This window comes from Enhydra lutris, unplaced genomic scaffold (genome assembly GCF_002288905.1).
Source record: "Enhydra lutris kenyoni isolate GAN:26980312 unplaced genomic scaffold, ASM228890v2 scaffoldscaffold87, whole genome shotgun sequence".
NCBI classification, from domain to species: Eukaryota; Metazoa; Chordata; class Mammalia; order Carnivora; family Mustelidae; genus Enhydra; species Enhydra lutris.
In genome coordinates this window covers 36,433-52,816 of record NW_019154171.1, presented here as the reverse complement: position 1 = coordinate 52,816, position 16,384 = coordinate 36,433, and the positions used below count along the sequence as shown (strand labels likewise).

Below are 16,384 nucleotides of genomic sequence, written 5' to 3'. Positions count from 1 at the left end.
ATGAAAATTCACAGTTCTAAAAAGAACATGTGACTTTCACTTGTCCTTAGGATGAAAAAACTTACCCATTTCCAACCCCAAATGGTATAAAATTAGCATAATATTAATCTGCCCAATAATCAGTTAAAATTTGGGAGGGGGCAGTGAGGAAAACAGAATGTTTAAAAATTCTAGATACACCTTTAAAACTTTAGCTTTCTTAAGTTCTTCAGTCTCAAAAAAGAAAAAAAAAAGAGAGAAAAGCCCCATGGAACCAACAAACTATAATTAGTAAGTTTTGTAAGAATGCTGGATATAAGAGCACTTTACGAAACCCAACAGTGTTCTTATACACCAGCAATAAAACAAAAAAGGTATCATTCACAGCAAAAACTATGAGCAGATACCAAAATTAACAAATACTTACCATTTTTATAAAAAGAATTTCCAAATCTATTAAAATGAAAAATTAGAATTAATGTAGATATTCTCATAGTAAAAATACCAAATCTCCCCAAGCTAAATATGTAAATTCAATGCAATCCCAATAAATCCCAGCTGGATTTTTAAGAAGAATTTACTGCCTCTAAAAAGTCATGGAAGAATAAGAGTTCAGGGACGCCTGGGTGGCTCAGCGGGTTAAGCCGCTGCCTTTGGCTCACGACATGATCTCAGGGTCCTGGGATCAAGCCCCACATCGGGCTCTTTGCTCAGCGGGGAGCCTGCTTCTCTCTCTCTCTCTCTCTCTCTCTCTCTCTCTCTCTGCCTGCCTCTCAGCCTACTTGTGATTTTTCTCTGTCAAATAAATAAATAAAATCTTTAAAAAAAAAAGGAAGAGTTCACAAAGTCAATTTTTTTGTTCTAATACATTGAAATTACTTAAATACATGTGTAGATTATATTATATATGACATATACGATATATAAATACTGTATATAAATTTTTCCCTTTTTTTAACTTAAATTTTCATAGTTAACATATAGTGCAATATTAGTTTCTGGATTAGAATTCAGTGATTCATTACCTAAAAGAAACACCCGGTGCTCATCCTAAGAAGTTCCCTCCTTAATACCCATCATCCATCTAGCTCAGTCCCACTTGTCTCCCTCCATCAAACTTCATTGTTCTCTGTCATTAAGAGTCTCTTAAAGGTGTTATATGCAACTAATGAGTTGTTGAACACTGCATCAAAAAGTAATGATGTACTGTATGCTGGCTAACTGAACATAAAAAAAAAAGTCTTTAATGGCTTGATTTCCTCTCTCCTTTTTTTCTTTTCCCCCTTCCCATTCACTCATCTATTTTCTTAATTAAGTTCCACATATGAATGAGATCATACGGCATTTGTCTTTCTCTGATTTATTTCACTTAGCATAATACACTCTAGCTCTATGCATGTTATTGTAAATGGTAGACTACTTTCCTTTCGATGGTTAAATAATATCCCATTGTGTGTACGTGTGTGTATGTGTGCCACATTGTTTCAAATTTTTAAATATTCAATTAACATTCAGTGCATTAGTTTCAGAGGTAGAATTTAGTGATTCATCAGTTGTGTATAATACCCAGGTTCATTACATTACATGCCCTCCTTAATGCTCATCGCCACATCCCTCCACTCACTTCACCTCCAGCACCCTGCAATTTACTTCCTATAGTTAAGAGTCTATTATGGTTTATTTCCCTCTATGATCTTGTCTTATTTTATTTTTAACTCCCTTTCTCTATGTACTTTGTTTTGTATCATAAATCCCACATTTATGAGTGAAATCATATAATTGTCTTTATCTGATTGACTTATTTCCCTTAGCATAACACTCTCCAATTCCAGCCACGTCACTGTGAAGGGCAAAATTTCAATTTTTGATGGCTAGGTGGTATTCCTGTGTGTGTGTGTGTGTGGTTGCTATAAACACTGGAGTGCAGGTGCCTCTTCAGATCACTAAGTTTGTATCCTTTGGGTAAATACTCAGTGGTGGAGTTGCTGGGTCCTAGGGTGGCTCTATTTTTACCTTTTTGAGTAACGTCCATACTGTTTTCCAGCGTGGCTGTACCGCCTTGCATTCCCACAGGCAGTGTAAGAGGGTTCCCTGTTCTCTGCATCCTCGCTAACATTTGCTGTTTTCTGACTTGTTCATTTTAGCCATTCTGACTATGTGAGTTGGTATCTCACTGTGGTTTTGATTTGTATTTCCCTGATGCCAAATGATGTGGAGCACTTTTTCATGCGGCTGTTTGCCATTTGTATGTCTTCCTTGGTGAATGTCTGTTCATGCCTTCTTCTCATTTCTTGACTGGATTATTTGTTTTTTGAGTGATGAGTTTGAAAAGTTCTTTACAGATATTAGATACCAGCCCGTTATCTGACAGAACATTTGTAAATGTCTTCTCCCATTTTGTAGATTGTCTTTGGTTTGATCAACTTGTCCTTTGCTATGCAAAGCTTTTCTCTTGATGAAGTCCCAAAAGTTCATTTTTGCTTTTGTTTCTCTTGCCTTTGAAGATGTGTCTAGCAAAAAGTTGCTGTGGCCAAGGTCAAGAGCTGCCTGTGTTCTCCTCTAGGATTTTGATAGATTCCTATCTCACATATAGGTCTTTCATCCATTTTGAGTTAATTTTTGTGAAGGTGTAAGACAGTGGTTCACTTTCATTCTTCTACACATGGCTCTCCAGTTTTCCCCGTACCATTTGTTGAAGAGACTGTCCTTTTCTCATCAGATATTTCCTGCTTTGTGGAAGATTAGGCGGCTACACAGTGGAGGGTCCATTTCTGGGTTACCTATTCTGTTCCACTGATCTATATGTCTGTTTTTGTGCCAGTACTATTCTGTATTGATGATTACATCTTTGTAATTTTGCTCAAGGTCCAGAATTGTGATGCCACCAGCTTTGGTTTGCTTTTACAACTTTCCTCTGGCTATTTGGGGTGTTTTCTCAGTCCATACAAATTTTAGGGTTGTCTGTTTCACTTCTGTGAAAAATATTGATGATATTTCCATAAGGATTGCATTGAATGTGCAGATCACTCTGGGTAGCACAGACATTTCAACAATGTTTGTTGTTCCAATACATGAACATAGAAAGTTTTTCCATTTCTTTTGTGTCTTCCTCTATTTCTTTCATAAGTGTACTATAGTTTTCAGAGTATAGATCCTTTACCCCTTTGGTTAGGTTTATTCCAATGTATCTTACAGTTTTGGGTGCAAGTGTAAATAGGAACAATTCCTTGATTTCATTTTCTGTTGCTTCATTGTTGGTATACAGAAATGCAACTGATTTCTGTGTATTGATTTTACATCCTGCCACATGACTGAAATCCTGTAAAACAGGCTAGCAATTTTGGGGTGGAGCCTTTGGATTTTCAACATAGAGTGTCATGTCATCTGTGAAGTGTGAGACTTTGACATCTATTTTGCTGATTTGGATGCCTCTTATTTCTGTTATCTGATGCTGAGGCTAGGACTTTTACTACTATATTGAGCAACAGTGGTGAGAGTGGACATCCCTGTCGTGTTCCTGACCTTGGGGGGAAAGCTCTGATTTTCCCCCTTGAGGATATTCACTGTGGGCTATTTGTAGATGGCTTTTATGATACTGAGGTGTATTCTCTCTATCCCTACACTGCACAGTTTTTATCAAGAACATATGTTATATTGTCAAATGCTTTTTCTGCATCAAGAGGATCATATGGTTTTTGTCCTTTTATTAGTGTGATGTATGCACATTGCTTGATTTGTAGATGTTGAACCAGCACAGGAATAAATCCCACTTGGTCCTAGTGAAAAATCCTTTTAATGTATTGTTGGATCCTAATAGCTCGTATCTTGATGAGAATTTTTGTATCCATCTTCATCAGAGATTTGGTCTGTAATTCTTTTTGGTGGGGTCTTTGGTTTTGGGACCAAGATAATGCTGGAGCACCTGGATGGCTCAGTTGGTTAAGCGTCTGTCTTTGGCTGAGGGTATGATCCCAAAGTCCGGGCACTGAGTCCCGAAATCAAGCCCCACATCGGGCTCCCTGCTCAGTGGGGAGTCTGCTTCTCCCTCTCCCTCTGCTCCACCCCCTACTCATACTTTCTCTCACTCACTCTCTCAAATAAATAAATAAAATCTTTAAAAAAAAAAGGTAATGCTGGCCTTACAGACTGAGTCTGGAAGTTTTCCTTCCATTTCTACTTTTTCAAACAGCTTCAGAAGAATAGGTTTTAATCCTTTAAATGATGGGTAGAATTCCGCTGGGAGGCCCCCTGGACCTGGATTCCTTTGTTGGGAGATTTTTTATTACTGCTTCAATTTCCTTGCTGGTTATGCATCTGTTCAGGTTTTCTATTTCTTCCTGTTTCAGTTTTGGTAGTTTATGTTTCTAGGAATGCATCCATTTCTTCCAGATTACCTAATTTGTTGCAATACAGTTGCTCACAATATTCTCTTATACTTTTTTGTTGTTGTGGTTTTTGTTTGTATTATCAGTATTGGTTCTGATCTCTTTATGATTTATTTGGGTCCTTTCTCTTTCTTTTTGATAAGTATGGCTAGGGGTGTATCAATTTTGTTAATTCCTTCAAAGAACCAGCTCCTTGTTTTGTTGATTTATTGGGTTTTTGTTTGTTTGTCTCTCATTGATTTCTGTTGTAATCTATATTATTTCTCTTCTCCTGCTGGACTTAGGTTTCATTTGCTGGTCTTTCTCTAGTTCCTTCAGGTATAAAATTAGTTTTGTATTTGAGACTTTTCTTGTTTCTTGAGAAAGGCTTGCATTGCTATATACTTCCCTCTTAGGACAACCTTTGCTTCTTCCCAGAGGTTCTGAACTGTTGCGTTTTCATTTTCATTTGCTTCCATGAATTTTTAAATTCTTCTTTAATTGCCTGGTTGACCTGTTCATTCCTTTGTAGGATACTCTTTATCCTCCATGTATTTGTGTTTCCTCCAAATTTTTCCTTGTGATTCAGTTCAAGTTTCAAAGCACACTGGTTTGAAAATATGCAGGCAATAATCCCAATATTTTGGTACCAACTGAGACCTGATTTGTGATCCTATATGTTAATTATTCTGGAGAATGTCCCATACGCACTCAAGAAAAATGTGTATTCTGTTGCTTTAGGATGAAATGGTCTGAATAGATCTGTGAAGTCCACCTGGTCCAGTGTATTATTCAAAGCCCTTTTTTTGTTGTTGATCTCTGCTTAGATGATCTGTCCTTTGCTATGAATGGAGTGTTAACGTCCCCTATTATTACTGTATTATTTTCAATGAGTTTATTTGGTTTGTATAATTGGCTGCTCCCAATTTAGCAGTATAAATATTTTTAACTGTTAGATTTTCTTATTAGATAAACCCTTATTATGATACAGTATCCCTCTTCATCTCTTATTATAGTCTTTGGTTTAAAATCTAACTTGATATAAGGGCTGCTACTCCAACTTTCCTTTGATGCACATTAGTATGCTAAATGGTTCTCTATCCCCTCACTTTTTTTTTTTTTAAGATTTTATTTATTTGACAGAGAGAGAGAGAGAGAGAGAAAGAGGGAACACAAACAGGGGGAGGGAGGAGGGAGAAGCAGGCTTCCTGCAGAGCAGGGAGCCCAATATGGGGCTTGGTCCTAGGACCCTGGGATCATGACCTTAGCTAAAGGCAGACATTTAATGACTGAGCCACTCAGGTGCCTCCCTCCCCCTTCAATCCAGGGGTGTCACTGGGTCTAAAATGAATCTCTTATAGACAGCATATCAGGGTTCTTTTTTTTTAAGATTTTATTTATTTATTTGACAGACAGAGATCATAAGTAGTCAGAGAGGCAGGCAGAGAGAGGGAGGAGGAAGCAGGCTCCCTGCTGAGCAGAGAGCCCGATGTGGGGCTCGATCCCAGGACCCTGAGATCATGACCTGAGCCGAAAGCAGAGGCTTTAACCCACTGAGCCACCCAGGCGCCTCAGGGTTCTTTTATAATCTACTCTGTTACCCTGTGTCTTTTGATTGGAGCATTTAGCCTATTTACATTCAGAGTAATTACTGAAAGATAGGAATTTAGTGCCATTGTTATTACCTGTAATGTCACTGTTTCGGTGTAATGCCTTTGTTTCTTTCTGGTCTTTGTTACTTTTGGGCTCTCTCTATGCTTATAGTACCCCTTTTAATATTTCTTGCAGGGCTGGTTTAGTGATCACAAACTCTTTTTGTTTCTGTTTGTTTTGGCAGCTTTTTATCTCTCCTTCTATTCTGAATGACAGCCTTGCTGGATCAAGTATTCTTGGCTGCATTATTTTTCTCATTTAGCATGTTGAATATATCATGCCTGTCCTTTCTGGCCTGTCAGGTCTCAATAGCCAGGTCTGCTGCCAACCTTATGTTTCTACCCTTTGAAGTTAAGGACCTCTTGTCCCAAGTTGCTTTCAAGATTTTCTCTTTATTTCTGAAATTTCTAAGTTTCACTATTTTATGTCAAGGTTATTGATTTTGAGGGTGATTTTCTGTGCTTCCTGGACTTGAAAGCCTATTTCCTTCCCCAGATTAGGGGATTTCTCTGCTTTAATTTGTTCAAATAAACCTTCTGCCTCCCCGCCTTCCTTTGGGACCCCAATAACTCTAATATTATTTTTCTTTATAGTATTGCTGATCTCTTGAATCCTCCCTTTGTGATTTAGTAGTTATCTCTCTCAGTTTCCTTATTCTCCATCATTTTGTCTTCTACATCACTGATTCCCTCTTCTGCCTGATTTATCCTAGCAGTTAGAGCCTCCATTTTTTAATTGCATCTCAGTAATACCCTTTTTGATTTTGACCTTATTATATTTTTGTTCTTTTATTTCTCCAGTAAGGGATTCTTTACTGTCTTCTATGCTTTTTTCAAACCAGGCAGCAGCTTTATATTCATTGTTTTGAATTCTAGTTCTGACATCTTACTTATCTCCATATTGATTAAATAACTGGAGTGAGTATTGCCTTTTGTCCTCTTTTTTGGAATGAGTTCCTCCACCTTGTCATTATGTCTAGAGAACTAAAGATGAAAGAGATGGAAGATACAAAAACAGCAATACAAATCAGTAGAGAACAGAAACCAAAGGAAAGGAAAGAAAGAAAAATAAGAATAAATCAAACAGAAAGTTGAACAGAAGAATAAACTATATCGTGGGTGTATTTTGTTTGTTAGAAGAAACTAGATCCCAAAATGGGAAAGAAAAACTTATATACACACAAAAATGTGGTTGAATACAGTGAAAGGAAGCCAAAAATGAAAAAAATATTTATAAATCTTAATATTTTATAAACCTAAAAAAAAATTAATAAAGACACAAGTAAAGAATTGATATAAGAAACAGCTGAAAAGGATAATAAAATATAAAACTGAAGGACTAAAGAATGAGAGCAGAAAAACATACATTAATCAGAAGAGAACAGAAACCAAAAAGAAAAGAAAAGGAAAAAAAATGGGAATAAAATCAGATAAGAAGTTGAACAGAATATTAAACTAGATCCTGGGTGTATTTTGGTCTGTTTGTTAGAAGAAACTAGATCCTAAAATAGGTAAGATAAACTTATGTATATACATAAAAATTTAGTTGAATACAATGAAAGGAAGCAAAAAATAAAAAAATACATATATAAACCATAAGTGTAAAAATAAAAATTAAAAATGACTTAAGGAAAGCACTGATAAAATAAGAAAATAGCTGAAAAGGCAAATAAAATATAAAACTCAAAGACTAAGGAATAATAAGAATAAACCACAAATGCTACATAAACTGGAGTTTTACAGTTCTGTATTATCAGTAAACTTACCATTTACCAGAAGTTGCTGATAGACTTCTGGGCAAGGGGCCTGTTGAAGATTCCCTGGTGTCTTTGCCTGGGTGGAATTGTACCGCCCTTGCCAGGGGGCCAGGCTCAGTGTATACAGATCCAGACTGCACTATGTAGTGCTATTTTGCACCTTGAAGGCATTTTGCACTGATGTGGGGGATGAAAATGGTAGTGCCCCAATCTCTAGACCCAGAGCTGAAAGTTCATGCCTCCTACTTGTCAATGAGCCCTCATAGAAGAGGAGTCAATCACTCATGTCTCCCTGGCTTCTGTTCAAACTATGTGTTCACCCAGCCTGTGATGAACATTCTTATCTCAAGCAAATGACCCTGATTCGAGTTTCCAAACTTATGGACTCTTGTGGCACACACCCATACCACACCTTCTTGGGGACGGAGGGTCTCCTTGTGGTTCTGCCTCTTGCTGGACCCCTGCTCAGAAAGTGGTGGCACGACCATACAGCGGTTTGCAGTTTATGCCAACACCAAGCAGAAAGCCAGCACCTGAACTCACTGTTTGTAACCAGTTTCTTTGCTCAAAAGCTTGGGATCTCTGCTGCACTTAGGCACTCCCTTTCTTTTTGTGACCCTAAGGATCCTGAGACCATGCTGTCTCACCTGGGATTCCACTCTGCTCTGCCTCCTGAGCACCTTTCAGGCAAACTTCTAAAAGTTCCAATTTTGTACTCTGCTGCTTATAAGACATTTTGGTACCTGGCTTATGGAGGGTCTCTCCCCCAGTGGTTTATCTTGGGATATATCACCTCAGATTCATGTCTCCACACCTCCTACCTTACAAAAAGTGGTTGTTTTTCTATTTGTAGAATTGTGGCATTTCTTTTCTCAGATCTCTGGTTGCAGGTTTTCAGAATGATCTGACAATCATCTAGATGCTTTTAAGGGACCAAGAGCCCCTGAGGGAAACTAAGATCTCCTACTCCCTTGCCATCTTACCTCTGTTGCTTCCACATCTTTATTGGACATTTGGGCTCTCTCCATAGTTTGACTATTGTTGATAATGCTGCTAAGCCAATTTTGAGAAAGTATAAAGGAGGTGATGGGGAAACTTGCCTTCTTGTGTTGCAATACATTATTATAAAGCCATATAAACAAAAACATTCTGTTCCTCAGCAACTCAGACTGAAGGGAGAGAACACAGTGTTCAGAAATACATATATATATGAAAATTTGATGTATAATAATAGAATCACAGAACAGTGTGGATAGAATGGGTTATTTACTAGATGCTTCTGGGAAAACTGGCTCATGATATTGGAGAAAGGTAAGTTAGACCCTTTAATCTCAGTTCATACGTAAAAGTGGACCTGCTGGTCACTAAAGACCTAAACAGAAGCTATAAAAAAACAAACAGAAGAAAAATACAAGAGAATGTTTTTGTAGAAAAAATATCAAGACCTAAATGTTTACCGTATCATGAAAAAATTTATAGGTCTGAGTACAACAAAATAGTGAAAAATATCACAGATTTTGTTTGAAGTATCTCATGAAAAATGTTAATAGTAAGGTGACCAGATAACTGCAATGTCTACACCTAGGAATTAATATCTAGACATACAACGAACTCTGAAGGATGGGGTTGGGAAGGAAATCATGAAACCCAAAAGAAAACAGGCAGAAGGTATCAATGGGAACTTCACAGAAGGGGCAAGACTGAAGGACCTAGGAGCCACAAGTACTTATCCTGAACACTCAGACAAATGCAAATTAAAACAAAAACAGCCCAAATCAGAGAGGTGGATCTTACCAAGTAGGGAGTAGACTGTAGGCCAAGTCCATAATGGGCATGGCACTAGGTAGAGGGGGCAAAAGCAGCGCAGGGACTGTCCACAGTGAAGTGATAATTTAAATGTGGTACTGCAAACTGCAGAAAACTATACAGCAGTTAGGGGTAACAGAAGAGATGTTCACAGAGTTGACAGAGGCAGATTTAAAACAGAGATAAATAATAGAACAAAGTCTGCACATGGAATAATACCAGTACATAATTTTAAAACAGAAAGCACCGACCAACAGAGTGTATTTTATAAGAATGTGACTTGTGTGAGAACACAGGTATCAAATGCATTACAACAGGCACCTAGAACTGGGCTAGCCAAGAAAGGGAATGGGGAGCAAGAATCAGAAATAGCAGAACAGATGACATAAACCAAACTAAAAGTTCCTGCATAGACTAATAATGGCCACACTCTGCCATAAAGGCCTGATATAAAAATTAAAAAGGAAAGGATAGAAAAAATAAGCCAGAAAATCATTAGGATGCTAAATCAGCTTTAAATACTTTGTCTATTTAGCAAGGTTCGAGTTCAGTGATCAGTCCGGTTACATATCCCAGCTTCTGGGGTTAGTTTCACAGCTACATGATCATAGAAATACCAATGTCACTAGGACTTTGTTTCCTTACCTACAAAAGGAGGAGTAGGATTAGATAATCTAATCTCTGAGGTTGCTTCCAATTCTTTCTAGAGTCTACCCATTCACAGTTCTTCACTAAAACTCAAACATTGCAATTTAAAATTCAATTGTACCAATCTTTTTTCTTTTTATTTGGTTACTAACTTTAGCAAAGTCAACCCTCCTCCAATAAAAAACAAACTGAAATATTTAGGATTAGTAAAGTTCTCAGAACTATAAAAAAAAAAGAACAGAATTTCACTCTAAATCACTTCAACATTAATTTTGTAGTGCCACTTCTTAGACACTACAGATCTACTAATGGTTTAAAAAGATTTATGAGGATGGCAGAGCTTTTCATATCTTAAATCACACAGAACTGATTCTCAAAGCGTGCTTGTACTACCATAAGAAAATGATGCATCTGAGAATACACAGTACCTTTCCAGCTGACACAAGGCCCCAGTTTTCTGTTTTGATCTTGTTCTTCTAACGGTGTCCTGTCCACCTGAATCCCAGAGTCTTCTCTACTTAAGGGATGTTGACCATCTTCATCTTCACTGTCTTCAGACCAATTCTGATTAAAAAGGGAATACATCTTACTCTTAAGAATGTATGGTGACTGGAGCTATTTAGATGAAAAGATTAATAAAGTTTCAGGAAAAAAGCAAAAACTACACCTAATGACACTTCTTTCTAAATGTGTTGAAAATTACTATGATAGCCTGGAATTATTTTTGGTGGCAAAACCTCCAAGGTTAAAAGATACTCCTTCAAGGATACTTACTTTCATTCCATTCAGCTTCCTAGTACTATTGATTCAGTGCAAAATCTTAATAAATCTTTGATAATAAACTACTCTAATTCAGTGAAGAGTGTTTTTGCTTTAGTTAAGTTGCTCTAGGGTGGAAGGAGCCACAAAAATAATGTATCCCTTGGCATATATTTATATTTTCAATAACAAAACTATTGCCACTTACTGGTGTGTCTACATTTGGACCAAGATCAATTTCTTCACCTTCCATCAAGTATTTTCCCCAGTCAAAATCATCTTTCTTTTCTAAAATGTAACAGAAAAATTTTATCAGCATTATCACAAATATGTGGGGGAAAAGACCCCCAAACTATAGGAAAAAAGTCTAACAAAACTCAAAATAAAATGCACCCAGGAGATGACAAAGTTCAAAAATACTGAAACACTCAATAAATTGATATTCTAATACATTTTAAAATTTAACTTTATCTTCAAAGTGATTTTTCTCTTTATATAATCAAAACTAGTTTAAAGTCAGAACTTAAAATTTTAAATTATTTGTAATATGCAATTTGTGATACAATTTGCAATATAAATTGTTTGAAATACAAATTTGTACAATTTGCAATACAAATTTTAATACAATTTGCAAATGTATCCAAAGCAAGAGAAATTTTTATAAGTTTTTATAAAATGTCTGATAAGTAATAAAAACAATTTCACTTTTGTTATATATTAAACATTTGGCAACATACCCACTTCTTTATCTCTTGGTGTTTCCACATAATTGCTGTTTGAAGGAGAATCAGATAGACACAGAAGAAGTGACAGTATGGAATAATGTGCATCTGTCTTTAAAACAAAAAATGAAGATATGAATCACTGAGGTTGGTGAGAGCTTTCAAAAGTAGTTTAAGAAAAGATAACCCCTTGTCAATTATGTCCCCAATATTTTTTCTAGTTTGAGAAAATGTGAATTGTATCTAAATAAATCCTAATCTCTAAACCTTTTTTAGAGTTCAAATGTGTATACATAAAAAACATGTCAAAATGCTTTACCTGGGCTAGGCAAGATGGCAGAGGAGTGGGGGACTCCGTTTCAACCAGTCCCCTGAATTTAGCTAGATTATCTACCAAGCCACTCTGAACATCCATGAAATTAGCCTGAGACGTAAGATTATGTGTCTGGATCTCTACGAGGGCAGAGGATCATCAGTCAAGAGGTATGAAGGACAGAATTGTGACTGCATGGGTAGAAGTCAGAGGATAAACAGAAAGGGGAGGGAGCTACCAGAAGCTAGCCACTGGAAAGCAATACCCCAGTGTAAAAGTGTCCTGTGCCTGGGGACCAGTGACAGCTTCCAGAGCAGTGGTGGTGGCATGGGAAGGACTTGATAACAGCACCTAAACAGAATCTAGGAGCTTAAGGGGAAAATGTCAGACCTGGGCAGCTGCAGGTGTGGACCTGTGTCCACAGACCCAAGGGGCCCACCACCACCACCGGTTCTGTGACTGCCCATGCCCAAGAGGATCCAGCACAGACCTGGAGGCTAGCTGCTGCCAACTGCCCAGACTGGGATCGCTCAAGGTTTTGGAGGCACAAGGGGCAGAGGCAACTAGGGGCCTGGGTCAACCACGAGAGGATCGTTGGGGACGTGTACCACCTATGGGAGGCTGCAGTTTTCAGTGGCGCTTACAGAGGGGGAAACTGTGTGTTCCAGAGGATTCAGAGAGGATCAGACTGTGGCTTCTCTCCTCTGGGGCAGAGGTCTGGATGCAGACAATTTCCTTTGCTCTGACCCCTTGAAAAGGTACGAAAGCCAGAGAACAAAAGCCATCAGAGAACAAAAGCCCAAAACACCAGTTTCCACAGAGCCCAAACCCTTGATGGGGGCAGGGCAACTCCTCCCAAGCAGGATTGTCTGAAAAATAATGTGGCAGGCCCCTCCCCCAGAAGACAAGCTGGAAGAACAAGAGGAAGACAACCTGAGGGTCCTCCAAAACTGTAAAACCATGGACGGGACTGGAGGAGATTATGCTGAGTGAAATAAGTCAAGCAGAGAGAGTCAATTATCATATGGTTTCACTTATTTGTGGAGCATAACAAATAGCATGGAGGATACAGGGAGATGGAGAGGAGAAGGGAGTTGAGGGAAATTGGAAGGGGAGGTGAACCGTGAGAGACTATGGACTCTGAAAAACAACCTGAGGGTTTTGAAGGGGTGGGAGGTTGGGGGAGCCAGGTGGTGGGTATTAAGGAGGGCACGTATTGCATGGAGTACTGGGTGTGGTGCAAAAACAATGAATTCTGTTACACTGAAAAGAAATTAAAAAAAAAAAAAGAAAGAAAGAAAACAAAACAAAACAAAAAAAAACTGTAAAACCCCAAAACCAGGGGAAAATAGTATATTGAGCACTGGTCTTGCCTCATAGCCTGTGTATTTCTTAGATACAATTTTTTAAAAATTCTTTCTCATGATTCTTCTGTTTTTTTTTTTTTCTTTTTACTTATCATTCCAACTAGATGTTTAATACAACATATTTCATAGTAATTTTTAACTTGTACTTTTTCACACCCATATTTTTCTTTTTCTTTTTCTTTTTTTATATATAGGGATATAAGCTTCCATGTAGTCCTTTTTTCCCTATTCAGTACTACCTTTTTTAATCTCCCTGTAACTCTGGGAAGTAGTGCTCTCTAACAAAGAGAACAAAAATACACGCAGGAAGAACTGAAACACCCTACCTCGACTGAGAGATTATAGCTCCCTTCACCTCACCATCCCCCCCCTTTTTTGAACTTTATAAATCTTATTCTTGGGTTTCATTTGACTGGGTTTTTTTGATAGGCTTCTGATTGCTCCACATTTTACCAGAGTGCACCTTGCCTGGGTTGTAGTTGATATTTTCAACTCCATATATCCCCTCAACCACCACTCAACAGAATGACAAACAAAAAAAAGAAAAGAAAGGGAAAAAAAAAGAAACAGACACAATGGCCTTTCCTGCAGACCTAATGGATATGGATATAAGCAAGATGTTTGAAATAGCCTTCATGGTAACAATTATGAAGACGATAGTCAGCATTGAGAAAACCACTGATGGCAACACAGAATCTCTAAGGGCAGAAATGACAGCTAATCAGGCTGAACTTAAAAATGCTATGAATGAGAAAGAGTCTATAATAGATACTCTAATTGCTAGGGTAAATGAGGCAGAAGAACAAATTAGTGATCTAGAAGATAAACTGATAGGAAGGAACAGGAGGAGGTCTGGAACCAACAGCTTAAAATCCATGAGAACAGACTTAGAGAAATCAATGACGCCATTAAACGTTCCAATGTCACGATTTTGGGGATCCCTCGGGCGGGGGTGAAGAGAGAGAGAGGACTAGAAGATATATTGGAGCAAATCGTGGCTGAGAAGTTCCCTAATCTGGGGAAGGAAAGAAGCATTTGTGTCCTAGAAGCAGAGAGGACGCCTCCTAAGATTGGGAAGAACAGACCAATGCCCCCGCATGTAATACCAAAACTCACAAATCTTGGAACCAAGGAAGCCACCCTAAGCACAGTTAGGGGGAAGAGATTCCTTATGTACAGAGGAAGGAACATCAGAATAATGTCAGACCTGTCCACAGACACATGGCATGCCAGAAAGGGTTCTGTATATGGGCCAGTACTCTAGAAATATAGAACATTGATGAAAGAAATTGAGGAAGACACAAAATGATGGAAAAATATTCCATGCTCATGGATTGGAAGAATAAACTTTGTGAAAATATCTATCTTCCCCACAGCAATTTACACTTCCAATGCCATCCCTATTAAAATACCATTGGCATTTTTCAAAGAGCTGGAACAAACAAACCTAATGTTTGTATGAAATCAAAAAAGATGCCGAATCACCAAGGGAAGGATGAAAAAGAAAACCACACCCAGGGGCATCACATTGCCTGACTTCAAACTATATTACAAAGCTGTGATCACAAAGACAGCATGGTATTGGCACAAAAACAGACACATAGACCAAGGGAACAGAACAGAGCCTCCAGATATGGACCCTCAACTCTATGGTCAACTAATCTTTGATAAATCAGGATAAAATATCCAATGGAAAAAAGACAGTCTCTTCAATAAATGGTACTGGGAAAATTGGACAGTTACACATAGAAGAATAAAATTGGACCATTGAAACAGTATAATACATAGATGTCACAATATAATGCATACCTTTGTTTCCTTTATGCTCAGAAGTGATGCATTTAGAAATTCTTCAGTTAATCTCTTCCAACTAGCAGCTTTGCTGAGATCAGAATGAATGATGAATTTTTCATAAATTCTAAAATATATTCAAAAATAAACCAATAGTTAAAAACTTACATTAATAAAAAGATCTACAAGTAAATACATATATTCCTGAATATACATCTAAATATACATATGAAACTAACTTACCCTTCTATTGTCTTTTCCACTTTGTGGCTGTTAACATCCAAGAAACGATGAAATCTAAAAGATAAAATGCAATTCTTATATGAATCTTGTCATATACCTAAGTGGATTAGTCATAGAGCCCTACATATCCCTACAGATATACTATATTCAGCAATATTACTTCCAGGAGTGCCCCTCTCCTCCTATTACCTCTACCATCCAGGCAAACAGCCACTCAGTGGTCTTAGAGACTGCTCAAGCACATGTCATCTTTAGATTCCTTTGTCCTCTGATTTCCTTATCTTCCCATAATGCCCTGTATATAAGACCAGCACAGCACATTCTATAGCAGGGGTTCCTAATCTTTTTATGCCATAGTGAAGCCCACAGAAGTTTAGGGATCCCTTCTCAGAATAATGTTTTTAAATCATAAAATGAGATACAAAGAAAACCAAGTATACTGAAATATAGTTGTGAAATATTTTTTAAAGTTTGCTGATATAGTAAGATACATATTTATTAAAACATTAAATAACAAGATCTAGCAGTAGATCCATAACTATCATTAAAGTAGTAGTAAAAAATATTTAGAAATATCTGCCACAACTTTGTGATGTGAACTATGTGATTTCTACATTTGACACAGTCATAGGTAAACCAGTATCGCTTGTTGCTTTCATTCATAATTTAAGAAAATGCTAATTTTTAGTTAGAGGTTAGTGTTAATTTTTTTCTTGTCCAAATTCATAACACCCGAATTCTATTTTCAGGCTCTCAGGTTAAAAACTCCTATTCTGGGCGCCTGGGTGGCTCAGTGGGTTAAGCCGCTGCCTTCGGCTCAGGTCATGATCTCAGGGTCCTGGGATCGAGTCCCGCATCGGGCTCTCTGCTCAGCAGGGAGCCTGCTTCTCTCTCTCTCTCTCTCTCTCTGCCTGCCTCTCTGTCTACTTGTGATCTCTCTCTGTCAAATAAATAAATAAAATCTTTAAAAAAAAAAAAAAAAA

At 37.7% G+C, this 16,384-nt stretch overlaps 1 protein-coding gene across 2 annotated transcripts in view; it reads right to left on the bottom strand.

The window, feature by feature from the left end:
- Positions 1–16,384, bottom strand: part of LOC111161923 (tubulin gamma complex associated protein 5) — an 82,864-nt gene that overhangs the window by 64,358 nt on the left and 2,122 nt on the right. For both annotated transcript variants that reach the window (XM_022525996.1, XM_022525995.1), the window contains exons 2-6: positions 15,402–15,455; positions 15,177–15,285; positions 11,703–11,799; positions 11,174–11,253; positions 10,635–10,770 (exon numbers count right to left, since the gene is read on the bottom strand). In XM_022525996.1, coding sequence (XP_022381704.1) covers positions 10,635–10,770; positions 11,174–11,253; positions 11,703–11,799; positions 15,177–15,285; positions 15,402–15,455 — 476 coding nt within the window. The remainder of the gene's footprint in view (positions 1–10,634; positions 10,771–11,173; positions 11,254–11,702; positions 11,800–15,176; positions 15,286–15,401; positions 15,456–16,384) is intronic.